Source organism: Columba livia, chromosome 12 (assembly GCF_036013475.1).
Source record: "Columba livia isolate bColLiv1 breed racing homer chromosome 12, bColLiv1.pat.W.v2, whole genome shotgun sequence".
Taxonomy (NCBI): Eukaryota; Metazoa; Chordata; class Aves; order Columbiformes; family Columbidae; genus Columba; species Columba livia.
In genome coordinates, this window is record NC_088613.1 from 5805046 (window position 1) to 5820845 (window position 15800).

The window sequence follows — 15800 nt, forward strand, 5'->3', positions numbered from 1 at the left end:
AACTGAGACAGAACGCAGAAGTTTGGGCTCATGGCCCTTTTCCTAATCCTCAAGGTTATACCTGCTTTCTGGTTACTGAAAATAGGGTTACTGCTCAGGTAAACTGGTTCCAGTTCCGTGACAATGAGTGGAGCAAGGCCCCACTTGCACACGTGTGGAAGCAGTGACCCGGTGCAGTGTCTAACTCCAGCTCCTGGAGAACTTTGCCTCCATCCAAGACATGGTAGTTTTTGCTCATATCCCTTTTCTTTGTGGCCAGCTCTGTTCACATTCTCATTTGTTCTGTGTGTACTTGGTTCCATGATCTCAGCAGTTAGGTAAAAGTCACAGAAAATCATTGCTAGGCTCTTCTGATCCTAGCCCAGGTAATTTGTTTTCATTGTTAGAAAACAGATGGGTCTTACATCATTAACACAGCAACAGGAAGGGGCAAACTTGGCATCCATCACATGATAGAAGCAAATTGGGATCTGTAGTTACGTGAAGTCAAGCAATGGGGCAGAACTTGGCTTCTGAGCAAAATAAGGGCCATGGCTGTGAGAAGCTGATAGAAATCCCTGGGTGCAAGTGGGAGGAGGAAAATTCTCAGAGGCTCCAACTCGGTGGAAACCCAGTGAGTCTGTTTTTGTCAAGCTCTTGACAGAGCATGAACCATCAGATCTATGAAAAGGTAGAAAAAGATCCACTTGAGGCATGTGACAATCTCTAGGCAACTTGCTTTGGGTCTGTGAAAGACTATTTACAGGGTTTCATCACGTGTAAAGTGGCCTTATGTTAGGTTTGACAGGGGCATAGAGCCCACACTTCTCATGTGTTCCATGCTGAGATGTAAACATTTCAGGGATGATATGCTGTCATTTACACTGATGTTTTGAGAGTCATCATGCTGAGAGGTGAATGAACAGATACTTCTGTGCATACTGATGTGGGAGGCTGCAGAGTATTTTTTGCTATGGCTTTGTGGTGGACTGAAAGAAGTCAGTCGGTCACTGCTGCAAGTTCTTGGCTCAGGTTGGGTCCCTCAAGACAAAGGAATAACATGTTCCCAATTTGGGAGCCCACAGAGCTGTGGGAGCTGATCTCTTCTGTTTGTTCTGTGACCTTTCCCAGCTGATTGGCACTGATCTTTTATGCACCAGATAGACCATCTTTTGTGGTTGACATTTTGGGATAACTGAATATGGATTAACCTAGGAAAAAAGTATTTCCATTTTTCTGCCTTCAAACAATACCCTCCTTTTTCAAAAATGCTGCACCACCAGGTTGGATCAAATCTAGTTTTGACTGAGACTGTGCTGTAAAGGAATTGGAATTCACAGCTGGGAAGGGCCAGAACTGGGATTCCTCTCATTCATTGGTATTTTCTCTGAGAATCTGAGAGGGAACCCGTGTTCTTGATGTGAGATATTAAGGCCATCCTGAATATTTAGCAGGGTGAATTAGCAGGGTGACATTTAGCAGTCCTGAATAAGAAGCCTAAATTCTTGTCAGAGTTAGTGAACATTGTCCTAACAAACTTGTGCAGTTCTGATAAGAGAACAGGATTAAGACATGAGAACCTTTTATAATGCATAATTATTTTTTAAATATCTTAGTAGTCTCAGTCAGCTGACTCACGTGTTGAAGATAGAGATGTGTTTCTCTGCTTTGCTGGATGGTTGCCAGTTTTGGCACATCCTGTCCTGTGCATGAGTTGTACTGGGGCTTGTTTTGGTGCTGGGATTCATGAGTCTGTACTCTGAGAAGACAAAAATCAACCAGCTGCCTAATCCCTTGAACAGCAAATGAGCTCTTGGATAAAGTGGGTCCAGGCAACATGTCTACACTGGTGTCACAGGATTTCATTTTTGTGTGTATATTACTGAGCAGAGCTGTACAATGCACTTTTGCAAAGAACCATTGCACAGATACACACAGGAACATCCATGTCACTATTTAAAAGTGCCTTTATGTTCTCAACATAAAAATACTTCTGTTTACAGCAACACAGCTCAAATAAAGGTCTGCAGCTGGTTATTGAAGCTGGTCTTTACTATTAAGGTTAATTTTAAAGTAGCCCAGTTGGTCTGTTGCCTAAAATATCCTCAGATTTGAGCTCTTGGTCTGGAGCTGCTTGAAGGCCCAGTTCATTCACTAATACCTTTTTCCACCTCACACTCAGAAATAAACCTCTGACTCTTAATTTGGCTCAGATCTAGAATAAAAGTAGGCTTTCAGTGGTAGTGAGCTGGCACTCAGACTCTGTCGTTCTGCAGCGCTTGTGTCCAGCTGCGGAGCTGGCTGCAGAGGAAAGGCTGAGTCATTTCCACGGGATGTTTCACGGAGGAGCTAAGTGATGCAGGGCTTGGGTCTGAACAGCTCTGTTTCCTGGTGAATAGTAATTCTGTTTACTTAGAAGAGGAAAAAATCACTGGGGGCCTCAGTGCTGCTGTGTCATACCCGACTGGATGAAGTCTTGTTTATCTCGACCTGAAAAGAGAGAGAAGCAATTCTGGTGACACTTTTCAGAAAAAAATATTCTTTACTTTTGGGAAGTGTAAGCGGTGGAAATAGTCTATAGATTTGACTCCTGAAGCATTTTTTATTAGGCATGTTACCCCAGCAAGAAGAAACAAGCCTCAGGAGGGACTCCTGACATCCCATGCCAGGCTGAATTTCTTTTGTCACACCAAAGCAGCTTCAGTCTTGTAAAGGCAGAGGGCTGGTTTGGGTTTTACACCGGGCTGAGAGAGGTCTAGAGCTGGCTTCTGATTTTTCTTCTGGTCTTGATTTTCATGCAGCATTTGTTTTGCCCAACAACGTCCTGTTTATATTGGACCTACTATAAATCTTTTGGTACTTGTTTATAGGGGAAGAGAAAATAACCAAACATTCTGTTTAGCCTGAGGATGGGATATTTTGACTCAAGGTGCTCCAAAACGTTCCTGCTTTATGGCAATGTGTCATGAGAATTAATGCTTCTAGATGGCACAGAGGAGCTTGGGTCCCTGGGTGGGTCACACAAGGGGCTTCTGTGCCCATCACTGGTGCATTTGAAGAGGCAGCCAGAAAGTGCCATCCCTCCTCCACCCGTTCCCTTCTCTGACAGCAACTCTGCACCAATACACCGCTCTGTGCTTGATCACATCTGTCGACACTCATGTGCCGAAATAGCACAGGCGATGAGCAGCGGGGGCAAAGGGGTTCTTCTCTTCCCAGGCTGCAGCTGGCACCCAGCATGCTGCAAAGCTGCTGTGGCTTGTCAGAACTTGCAGCTTGTTTTATGACAGTGAGGTCTGGAGCTGGTTTGTGATTTTCTTTCATCTGGCCTTGTTTTTTGTGCAGTGTTTGTTTTGCTCAACAGCTATCTGTTTATATAGGACCTACTAGAAATCATTGGCACTCGTGATAGATTGCAGTTGAGGTTCTTAGTGACATGGTTTAGTTCCAGTGTTAGGTTAATGGTTGGACTCAATGATCTTGAGGGTCTCTTCCCTCCAAAATGATTCTGTGATTCAAACAGCTGTGATCTGGGACCTGCCACAGCACAGGTGGTTCAAGGAGAATGGAGAAAAAAAACAGAAGTTTTGTACTTTCCTCTAGCTTGGTGGAACAACCAGTGGTGCTTGCCTGTGGTTTGGGTCAATGCTGGGGGTTTGATGCCTTTTTTTGGCAGGAGCCAGGCAGCGAGGGCAACATGCTTTGTGTTGGTTGAAAACGGTATCCTGTGTTAATCAAAGAACCAGTCTTGGTTTAGTGGATCATGGTACCAAATTTCAGACTTTACTTTTGCCCAATCTAGGCAGCTTCTGGAGGCTCAACTATATTTTAATGATCTGAATTGTGGAAATAATCGTCAGCATAAACTCAACAGATGGCTTGGAGGAAAAATATAGATCAAAAGCAGGTGAGATCTTTGTCTACTTCAAAGCAGTGGAATTGCTGCTGGGTCAGATCCCAGCTCCAGGTACCTCATGGCTCTGTCTTTGGCAATAACTGTACATGTCTGTCCCATGCTGATTTTTAAGAGGTGCTTAATTCTTGATTGAAATGGGACTGGCAATTTGCTTGTTAACTTTAAGTGTTACAGTAATCACACACAAAGAGGATGTATGTTCAAGAAGTGTCTGGTTGTCTTCTACGTTCAAAAAGTTATTTAAATGTTATTTTATTTTACCTTTTTAGCATGGTGGGGAGTGAACAGCTCTTGCTGTTCAAAGAAAATAAAGCTGTTCCTTGAGATTTTTATATCTGTAACACTGAAATAGTCCAAAGATTGGTCTTGTACCAAAGGCGTTTTCCCAACAAGATCTTGATTTTCATGTGCCATTTATAGTAAATGAAGACATGTTTGTAGGAGTACCGATAGATGGAGAGGCTGATCATGCAAAAAAACTGGAGGACTGGTTTTTGAAACTTAAATCTGATTATGCATATATGCTATTTTTATTCCTCTCTTTAGTTATCTGTCAAGGAACATTTGTGCAAATGAATTTTCTTTATGGATTTTAAGCATGCAAGCTGGAATGCTGGCAGAAAGATATCCTAAATAATGCTTTTATATACAGCTTTTCCCCAGGATTTTCAAGGTTAGCTGAATTCTGAGTTCTGGTTAGTCATTGTGAAAATGAAATGTCATCTGACCTATAGGACAGACCACAATGAGGCAACTTCACTTTGATCTGAAGATCAAACATTACTTTCCAAACTGGGAATATTTATGAAGTACTGGGCGAGTCTCAGGAAAAAACAAGTCTCACTTGTGACTGTATTGGAAGTGGTAAGATAGCAAAACTCATAGTGCATTACTGGCGAGTTGAGTAGGATGAGTTATTACTAATAATATCCAACTGGCTGTCTCTTGGGTTGGATTTCACATGTCTTATGTGGACTGGCAGATGAGAGTAGTGGTGGAACTTGTGAATTACGGTGACTTTTACCCTACTGTTTAAGCACAAATAAGAAATTAGGAGTATTTATTTAATATGAATACGTGGATGCCATAAAATGCCTCATAAACAAAGGTGAGTGTGTGTATAAACCTATACTTGTATTCATACATACTTCTTGCAGAAAAGAGGTATTGTGGATGGGTATGTGGGGCTGCCAAATTCGGTATACCATGGCAGCTCTCAAGGTCTCAGTCTGTGATGATGGCACATGTAGTACTTTGTCAGACGTCTTAAAAATTGTGTGTTATGGCCATGTTTGTTATTAAGGCCTGGCCATGCATCATATTTTAGTGGGACAGGAGTACCCAGTTGGAAGAAACCAACCTGGACTGTTTGTGAACTGTTTCTAGTCCAGGGAAGGACTGTAATATTTGCAGAGGTATAGCAAACTGCTTTTGAATTAAGTTAATTGAAGTGAAGACGCTGGGTGGTGCGATTTCTGTTGCACTTGCCTGGAACTGGTGTTCAGCCCAGGGGATGGAGGAGAGGACCGTGTGGCTTTGCCAAGGGTTTGGATAGGAGAGGGAGAAGGGGCAGAGATCCTGCAAAGCCTTGCTGAGTCTGATAGCGTATCAGAAATCTGGTGCTGCCACGCCAAACCACCTGCATTGGTCCTGTCCTGATAGCCCCAGGATACAGAGGATGCAGCTCCCCAGCTCGGATGACTGAAGCCTGTTGCCATCATCCTCTTGCCATCGCAGTCCCTGCTGAGCTCAGATCCTTCAAGGAACCAGCCCACAGCCTCCCACTCACGGGACATCCCACCCTGCCTCAGTGCCTGCAAGTGGCTGCAAATCTGCACTGCCTCAGGGACAAATTCTTTCAATAGTTGTTTGCCTTCCGGGTTGCAAATCTCTGTTTTGTTTCTAGCCTGAATTGGCTTTATTTTAGGCTCCAGCTGCTGAAAGCATGCTGAAGAGCAGGGGGTGGGTTGCAAAGGGACCTCCTGTTTCCTATTTCCTGGGGCAAGGATGTGTGCAGGGTTCTGTGTCCCCTGTGCAGTGCATTCACCACAGTGCCGTACCAGGCTCTGACACCAACATCGTGGCACTGCTGCTTCTCCCTGCCCTGGTACCCCTGCAGCCTGCCCCCTATTTAGCCAGCTGTGAATAAATCCATCTGGCATAAGAGCCTGGCCTCAGGGGACAGGAGGACAAAAGGAAGAGGGAGAACATGGCAATGACAAGGAAATTGCTCTCTCTGAGGATTTTCTAGTCTCTGCTAGAAAACTGAAGCTGAGAGGAGGTGTTCAGGGGGGAAGGAAAGGTAAGAGAGGTGAAAAACTTCCAATAAATCAGTGAGGCAGAGATGGGACAATCCTGTATGGATGAGGCAAAGGCAGGGGGGAGCTATGGCTGGAGATCCCCTGCCTGCCGCCCCCCCGCCTCCCCCAACCACCTTCCTGCCACCAGCCAGGTGTCCTCCTCCGATACCAAACCCCTGGTCCCAGCTATTTGTTCATCACAGTCACGTTTGTTTGGGTGTCTGTATATCCCCAGGAGGTGGCTCTGTCAAAAGCAGGTACCCACAGCCCATAGGGCTAGCAAGGGTGGGTAGCTGGGGTGCACCAGCTCCCGCTGCCCCCCTCCCAAGCCCCTGCCTCCTCACTGCCTGCACCCCGATGGCCTCTCCGCAACTCTCTGCACAAAAAGCCATAGGGCAAGTCTCCTGCTCACTGCCTTGCCTGAAAAAGGAGGGAAGGAAGGAGGAGGAGAAAAAGGAGGAGGGGAGGGTGGTGATAAGGGGCTTGCTGCGTTGCCTCATTTCTGTATCCAGCGCACAGCTCGCGGGGTGTGTGCAAGTGCGTGCAGCCGCTGCTGGAGGACTCCTGCTGCTGCAGTCTCGGCGCTGAGCTGCCAGCGACCAGGCATCAGGCGAGCTCTGCCTGTTTACCGACTGGTGAGAAGTGTTGCAATGCAAAAGCTGAACGCGTCTGTGGAGGGGAGACTGCACTGGCAGCAGCACCTGTAAGGAGCAGAAGGGAAGAGGCATCCCAAGGCATTTAGCAGCCCACAGCCGAGGTTCCTGGCATCAGCACCTCTCCTGGTGTCTCCATCACTGCTTGCTTTGGATCTCTTCTTAAGGGAGAAGAGGAAAAAGGATCCAGAAAACCCCTGCAACAGGACAGCCCCTGCTGGATTCTAACAGGTGTTTGCTGGGATTTCAATGGGGAGGGGCTGGGTGGGGAGAAAAGTTAACTGGAGAAATAGGGGCTAGGAGAGATGCAATAATCTTGCACCAAGTGGATGTGCCATGTCTGCATGTGAATAGTGCATCTGGAGAAGCTCAGAGGGATGTCTTGCAAGTGATCCTCTCCATCTCCGTAGAAACACTCACCTCTGCCTGCAAACTTTCCCCTGCCTGAAGTTGGGAGGAATAAAAAAAGCATCGGAAAATCAAAAGGGGAAGACCTCAGTGGACAAAAACGCTTGAGCTAAACTGTTGCATCCTAACCCAGGGCTCTGGTGCGAGTGTCCCGCCAGTGTCTCCTGGGCTGCCAACCCGACTGGCGGTGGGTCACGTTGGCCAAGGAGCCCGGCAGCGTCCCCGACATTGGGGACGGGCCGAGCAGCATGCTGGCTGCGGTGCCCGCGGCCGGCGAGCAAACCTCACGTGCCTGAGCTGCCAGTGGTACCGGGGCGGTGGCGGCCATGGCTGCAGCCATTGCCAGCTCCCTGATCCGCCAGAAGAGACAAGCCAGGGAGCGGGAGAAGTCCAATGCCTGTAAGTGTGTCAACAGCCCCAGCAAGAGCAAGGGAAGCTGCGACAAGAACAAGTTGAATGTGTTTTCCAGGGTCAAACTCTTTGGCTCCAAGAAAAGGCGAAGGCGGCGACCAGGTTGGCAAGAGTTATGTGTTTGGGGGGCTGGTTTGTTTAATGCAAACTGGGATGTGCATCATGCGAGAGGAAAAGGGGACCAGTGTATCAGGGCTGGTAAAATGAACATGCAGGTATTGCCCCTCCTGGCTTGTGTGATCTGATAGAAGTGGGAACCCTATGGCAGTCACTTCACCTTTCACATTCACCTGGTTTATTTGGATAATGCACACCGTTGCTGTTTGCCTCACTAGCAGAGCCATGCACACCCGTGTACTCGTAATTCAGTAGTCCATCTCTCTGTTACACATACACATATACAAACGTGATTTATTTGTGGGGGAGATGTTTGCAGAGGAAGTTCCTACACATACACCCCATTCAGCTGAATGTTAAATAACGGAGCAGTCTAGAGATCTGGTTTTGTCTCCCTCCTTTGCAGAATGCCTGTGCCATGCTTTATTTGCTGATGGCAGACAAAGCTTTTTGCTTTCACTGGCACCTTCCAGAGTTTTGCTTCAGCACTCTGTTCCTTTCTAGGAATCTCATCCTTGCAACTGCCCTGCAGACATGATGCTCTCTGTGTCAGAGGTGCAAAAGATCGGGCATGAAGACTCTGTGCCTGATCTAAGTGGGGTTTTTTGTACATGGGAGGAGCAAAATCCACTGGTAACGTTGCTGTCGCTTTGCTGCGCTGAAACATTGATGCCCTTAGCCACTTAACCTGTCTGCATTTCTCAGCAGCCACAAAAGAGGTGCTTCACTCCCAATTTGCAAACAACTTTGGGATGTATTATGGCTAAAAAGCCAAAGTGAGCGTTGGATTAATTTCTTGTCAGAAAAGTTGGTAGCGAAGAATTGTTCATTTGTCAGTACCCTTATTAAATGTCGCTATTAGGAACTAATACATTTGTGCAAACAATGGTAAGCTTTTGCCTTCAGCTCCTACTGAAATGAAGTACCATAGCAGAGCTCCCTAATGTCTTTGATTGTAAACACAAGGAGTCTTATCCAGACATTGGTTGTTGGAAACGACACATCATATCTTCACAGTATGTTTACCTCTGAATTAAGTTAGTTATTCTGGAGCGAGCTGCGGAGATGCATCACCTCCTGACAAGCATACTTGTGTGAAATCACTACAATGCAGATGTCATTGGGATTCAGTGGAAGTAGACCTTTTTTGCAATTACTCCTGGAGCACTACCTAGATATCTTAAATGACAGACTTGTCGGCAGATCCTGTTGCTTTATACTTTTCAGTCTAGAAAGATCTGAAGCCATGTGAGATATCTCGCTTTCTAACTGTGAATCTGAGGATGGTTATGAAAAAAAGAAATCTATCCAAACTATGTGTTGTTTTGATCTTTCTTCTTCTAGCTGATGAGGTAATTACCTCAACCCTTATGGTAATATTTATTTTGCAGTTCCACACATTGCTGGATTTCAGGGTTCCTCCCTCCATTTTCCATATGTTCATTGAGTAGTTTATCACTTCAGATGCTCTGTACTGCTTGGAGCAGTGAGGAAAGAGGGTTTGTTTATTAGAGCTGCAGCAGTTCCTGTGCTAAATATTTGCTGCTATATATTTAGGCTCTCAACTGTCACTATGGCTCTTATTAGCACTATCATAGTAGTCCTCTTTTTCCTCTTCATTTAAGAACTCACACCTTTTTACAAGACAAAATATGTTTTTTGCCAGCTCATTTCTAATCTTAAATAGGGCTGAGCTCCCAAGGCCAAGCAGCACACTGTCAGAATTTGCATTCACTGGAAGTAGATTTTACTGTGTTACCTATGAAAGTGGCATTTAATCATTTTGACAATTGATTTCATAGACATAAATTTGATCTCAAGCTAAATGAAAAGTGTTGCAAAGCTGGTTGCCCTGCTTTTGTTTTGGGTCTTTTTCACATCTCAGCCTTGAGAAGAAACCCGGAGGTTTGTTTTCAGCATCCTACTCGCTTGGAACGGCACATCAGGATTTCCCACATTAATCTCACTATTGTTTTTTTGCAGAGCCTCAGCTTAAAGGTATAGTAACAAAGCTATACAGCAGGCAAGGATACCACTTGCAGTTGCAAGCAGATGGAACAATTGATGGAACAAAAGAGGAGGACAGTAGTTATAGTAAGTGACATGAGCATAAATGGTGTGTTTGTGAATTGTGGTGTCTCATTCTTCCCATATAGGTCCGTGCAAAATCGTTGTCCTGGGCTGACTGAGTGAGTGGAAGCAGCATTAACGCTGCTCACAACGCAGAAGTCTGTCAGACTTACTGGGTCTGAGAGAAATGCAAATAAAAATCACTTATAAAAATAATGAACTAGAGGAGGTAATGATGACACATATGACAAACAAAGCAAATGTTATCTCCATGGTAATCTAGAGAAGTTCATTGCTGTCCTTTGGATTTTATTAGAGATTTTTTTTCAACGGAAAATTTGCTCGCCTACTCAGAGCGCCTGAAATAGAATAACGCTATCTCCACTCTTAAACAGGGGCTCATTCAAACAGAGCTGTGTTATTTCACACGAGAGTTCATCCTCATTTTAAAGTTCATGTTTCCCTATTATTATTTTTTTTACCGCTTCTAAACGTAATTATACCTTCAGTTTTCAACAGATTTCTCTCAACTTTTCTGTGAAGAAGCTTTGGATGCTTTTGGTTTGGCTTTTGGTTTTTACAATTTTGAGAATTAATAGAAAACACGAGAACATTACTATAGTGTAGATTAGATGTGTGTGAATAAAATATTTAAGCATTTCATCTTAGTTTAAACTACAATTCTGTTCTGAAAGAAGGAGTTAGAAGGAGCAAGGAGTTTGAGAAGGTATTTCAGGCCATTTAGACAACAAACTAGAAAACCAACAGGGAGACCTTTCTTTTTAATTATTAAAAAACTCCGATTTAAGTGCCATCCTTTTTATATGAAAAGCATTTTCAGGTGAAACACGGTTTCATTTTGCAGGTCACTTGATTATGGCAGAGTAAGCACTAGATGAAGTAGGAAGTGTCGCATCTTACTTGTCCGATCACTTGCTCTCACCTTTTCCTGCACCCTCTTTAATCCTTTTTCGCATCCCTGTGTTAACTTCTGAGTGACAGGTCTCCTCTGCAGCTGCGAAGGTATTGGCCTTAGGGCAGAGCCCAAGCGTAGGACCTGGAGGGGGACACCTGAAGTCAGGCTCCAAGTCCCGTCCCCACCTGCAGAGGTGACACAAAGATGAGATCAGTGCAATGCTGCTGCCAGGTTATAGAGTCCTCCTCAGTGCAGCCGCAAAATTTACTCTAAGAATGATCCTTATAGACCTTAAACATTGCTTTTCTTTGAAGTAAATGTTCTAATATTTGTGATTTAAAACATGAGTACGGATTGTTCAGGATTTCAGGGTAATTCTGTTAATTATCTCTAAAAAAGGAGAAATAGGCAAACCTTTCTTTTTCCAATAACTGTGATATTGTAATAAACTTTTAATGTACAAGAGCAAATATCTGAAATGGCACCTTTTTATTTTTTGATTGTTTCATTGAAATACTTTGGTTGGAATCCCTCTAATAGGGATTCTGAGATTTGAAACAAGATAAAATTTATGGAAATACAAATGTGTGTGTTTCTAAGATACCTTTGTTTTCACTGTGTCCTTAAATTTATCGTAACCGGATAGATTACAAGCAAATCATAAAATCTCCTTGTTGCTGGATACCAGCCTTCCAAAATGCTGAATACTTAAATATAATGGAAGTATCCCAGAAATGGTTGCAACTGAGCTACATCATCTAAGTGTTCAGAACACAGGAAAGTTTTATCATATTAAAAAAAAAAATTAAAGAGCTTTTTAATATATTCCTCTTTTATATATGGCAAGTCTATGGACTTGAATACCTTGTAGTCCTGAATTTATTTTAATTGCAATATTTTTAATGGAACTAGTAAGACAGACTGCTTTGTGCTGTGGATCAGAGTCCACACAAGGGGCTTCCCCCAAAGCCTTGCTCACATGAATATGAAGTAGGTCAGGTCCCCCAAAATCCCTTCTTCCAATATCTGGAGAGACAACTCTCAGCCCATATTCATACACTGTGGGGAAGCCACAGGATTTGTAGTCCCATCCGAATATGGGGGGATTCCTCTGATCCATTCTTTCCACCTTTGAACCCCCCTGAGGGGTGTCATTGCTGTTCTCTTTTGTCACCCTCACTGAACAGTCACTCTAAGACCATTTCATTTGCAATGCAATAATTAAAAATCTCCTTAACAACAAGGGGAACATCCTCAAATTCAGCTGTAGCCAGCAGAGTGGTTGCACAGCGCTAGGACTCTGCAACTGCGTTTTTTAGAGCAAACCATAGCCGTAGTCCACCTGGTTTCCAGACAAAACATCAGCCTTGTTTAAATTTCAGAAATTTTCTTCCCTTTTTATGGTAGGGATGGGAAGAGCTTGTGGCACTAGACAGCCAGCTGCTGTTTTTTGCTCCTGACAGCGTCTTGGGGCCAAGAGTCCACCTTCTCCATCCTTTACTGCCTAGAGCTGGGTGGGAAGTTTGTCTGAAGATTCCCTGCAGTTCCTGACTTGGGAGCAATTATTTCAAACTCTGCAAACACACTGCTGCATGCAAGGGTCACAAAAATAAGATCATATCCACAATTGCCGGGAGTTTAAAAGAAAGCTGAGATTTTAGAGTACAATTTAGGCAGGAGGTGAAATGTGGATTTGAGAAGCCATAATACTTGCCAGACCTTGGTTTCAGCTGAGAGTCCATGTAATTTGAGGAAGTGGACTTCCTGGCTGAGAAACAGATTTTGCTCATTAAATGTGTTAAATAGGGCAAGGTTTTAAATCAAGGCAGAATTTATTCCCCGATTTTGGCAAGACAAAAACATTTGAGGACTGATAAAATAAGGAAATACAGGAAACAGTATTCTGCAGGAGGATTATGAAGGTCCAGGTGGCCAAGCTAAGGATGGCACAGGCCTCACAGTAATGTATATGCTCATAAATCCAGCTGTGGCCCTCTGCCTCCTATTTTGAAGCTTTAATTCTCTGTCAGCTCGTATTGCACAAGGGCCATAGCAAAGATCATCTCTCCATTAGGCACCACCAGGTTTTTCATTACGATGGATATTATGTGCCTATTTTACACAGCACAAATGTAATAGGGAAAGGCTAGGATGCATATAACTTTGTGTTATTTTGTGCTAACACAAATTGATAGTAGTAGCAAAAAATTTATTTTCCTGTGTCTTTTTTGCCACCCTTTTTACCATTTCTGCCCATGTGAGGGTCAACCACTAGAAATGCAATAGCATCTCAAACCCGTTGTTCATGTCATTGGGCTCTTGCAGAGAAGGGGGATGCATGGCTCTGCTGTTGGTCCCATCAGCATTCACTGGTCATAGACAAGCCACTCTTAGAGAAGCCAGACTCAGACTTGCTGCTGTGCCAGGACGATGGGAGCAATGGCTCCTGCTGAAGGGGACAGTCCCTGGTTTTTTTTGCATTGCTAATGGCTCCTCATTTTGGAGGCAGCAGCTGGGGCAGCCTGGCTGTGTGTCTGGCTGTGCTGGCATAGGACAGATTGTCTGCGCACCCCTCCAACAGCCGGTCCCTCTCCCCTTCAGCAGAGGCAGTCAGCGGCAGAGCCAACATCACTCCCCCACAGCCCTTTTGCAACTTCCGATAGTCTGTGCCACAGCAGCTGCTAACGCCACCGATGTCTAAACCAGCTTCCGAGTCTGCCCAACCCTCATCTTGCCTCAAAATAGAGCATGTACGTTTATGGCAGGAACACTTGCTCAGCTGCTTCCCTCAGCAGCTGAGCACCCATGGCAGTGGGTGCCCCAACCCTCCCCTAGCAGGAGCTGCTCAGCCTCCCATCTCTGATCACTTTGCCAAGCACAGAACAGACAGGAATTGCTCGCTAAAACCTGTCTCTCCTGCTTGTGGCTGTGAGCTGTATCTTCTCGGTTGTCCCAGGCTTTGCCCTGTCCTCAGCTGATCATCTCATGGGTTTGTAGCACTATTTACAGTGGAGCCCATCCTTGTACCCTTGTGCTGAAAATACCCAAATGCTTGCCCTACTCGTAAATAAGCACCTTTTAAAAGAAACCTCCAGGTTCTGCCTGGATACTGAGCTTTCAGTTGTGCTCTCCTGCTTACACAGAGGTCAGATGCTCCTTTTTGGGGCTGAGCTACAAAAGAGGGCTCTCCAAGGGAATATTTACTGAGTCAGACAGGAGATATTTTCTCTCCCAAATAAATTCAAGCATTTGATAGAGCAGATTAGAAATCCTTTTCCCTTATAATTTCCTTAGCTGAAAATCTAAGTTTTGTTTGCCAAAATGTACACAGAACTAGAGGATTTTGTTTTAGTGAAGAGAAAGCCATTTCTGTTGATTTTGTGCTTGCAGGTGAGTATGCTGAGGGGCCGCGTGTATTTGTGTCTGCATGTACACTCATGTGTGTGTGAGAGGGAAAGAAAAACATAGGTATGATTTTATTATCTCCTACGTTTGTTTCTTAGTTCTGGATATTTCCACCTGCTCTGCTATAAATGACCGTTGTTGGAAATTCAGTTTTGGAAGGGTGCTCCAGCCCTAAGCATGTCCCTTGGCTGCCACCCTCCTAGAGCCCATCGTACCCCCTCGTCACTGAGCCATGGGCTGAGATGTTTAGGTTAACCCAGGACAGCACGGGGGATGGAGGTCCAGCTGCCTGCTGGAACAGAGACTCTGTTTTCACCAGAATTCAGTCCTTCCTCCCCAGTGCAAAATGTTAACTTCTGGCCATGCCTTTATCAAAGTACAACACGCATACTTTAGCTCTTGCCTTTTTTGACACACTCTTGACAATGCCACACCCAGAATTCAGGATCTGTACTAACTGCTGGCAGGCTACAAATTTTCTTCTAATTAAATATGACCATTTGGAGGCTGTCAGGCTGAAAAAGGAATTTATAATGGGTCATAATTCTTAGCTTATACGTTTGAAAATAATATAAGCATTTCAAGTTCATAATTCAGTTTTAAATTGGCCTCAGACAGTGACCATAAATACCAAACTTCAGCCTGAAGCAGACCGGAATTTTTCAGCCAAGTAATAAACCCTTGGAAATGAGAGCCAGTGTGGCATTTCTTCATCCTGTCTCTGCATTTCTACAACAGACTCGAAGGAGAAGCTTTGGGTTATGATTACAGTTCTTAAAGATTTCCTTAATTCAGGTTTAATTTTAATCCTACGTATCGAACACAGAGTACTGGATTCAACTCATTATTACTTGTGTTCAATTTTAATGTAGCTATGAATTTAAGCTATGGCAGAACCTTTACAAACTGGAACATTCATTTTTTTGGATGTTTTGATGTTTCTCTGCTTATAAATACTGCCACTATTAACATAGCGAAAACACAAGCAGAACATTCGAAGCAGCTCACTTTTGAAAGCACAGATTTAGGGCTTGATCTAAAGAATGTGCTGTAATTTCACTTCATTTTGAAGTTACTTAACTCTGGCTTTTTAAACCCATTTTCCTCTCAAAAAGAGGAAAAAAAAAACCCACAACAATGAGTTTTGAGTAGAAATGTTTTGAGATGTTAATGAAGGTTTTAAACTTTTCTGAATTTCATCTTGCTCCTTCCTTTTGGTCAAAAATGTTTACTGAATGTGATCTGAAATTGCAAAAACAACAACAAAAAAGTGTTGGTCATCTTGAAAAAACTTTTTGTTTGTTTTTGGATTACCTTTATTTAATTTTTTTGCACTTACTGTCAAACCAAAACCGATTTAAGTACATTCAACTCTACTCAGCAGACCCCGGATTCTGTTCACGAGGCAGGTAAGTCATTTTAGCTTTCAGTACCTCCAACTCACTGTCTTCAGAACAGAGGAGATACATTGATACCCTCTGTAGATCATTCCTGAGCTATTGGTGGAAATTGCTATAGAAGACCATGATAGTAGCCGTATGTTCTATAGCACCCACAGAAATTAATATATGCATGAATGGACATTTTTTATTTGATTCTGGTAATTATGGCTTAATTCTCTATCT

General features: G+C 43.9%; 1 protein-coding gene across 9 annotated transcripts in view; it reads left to right on the forward strand.

Annotated features, from left to right (window-relative positions):
* Positions 1–15800, forward strand: part of FGF13 (fibroblast growth factor 13) — a 308880-nt gene that overhangs the window by 239130 nt on the left and 53950 nt on the right. For 7 of the 9 annotated variants that reach the window (XM_065077513.1, XM_065077511.1, XM_065077516.1 and 4 more), the window contains one exon: positions 9768–9878. The exons of 1 other annotated variant lie outside the window; for it this stretch is intronic. In XM_065077513.1, coding sequence (XP_064933585.1) covers positions 9768–9878 — 111 coding nt within the window. Of the gene's footprint in view, positions 1–6478; positions 7770–9767; positions 9879–15800 lie in introns of those variants that run through there. One more of the 9 variants, XM_005500521.4, reaches the window with a different exon arrangement.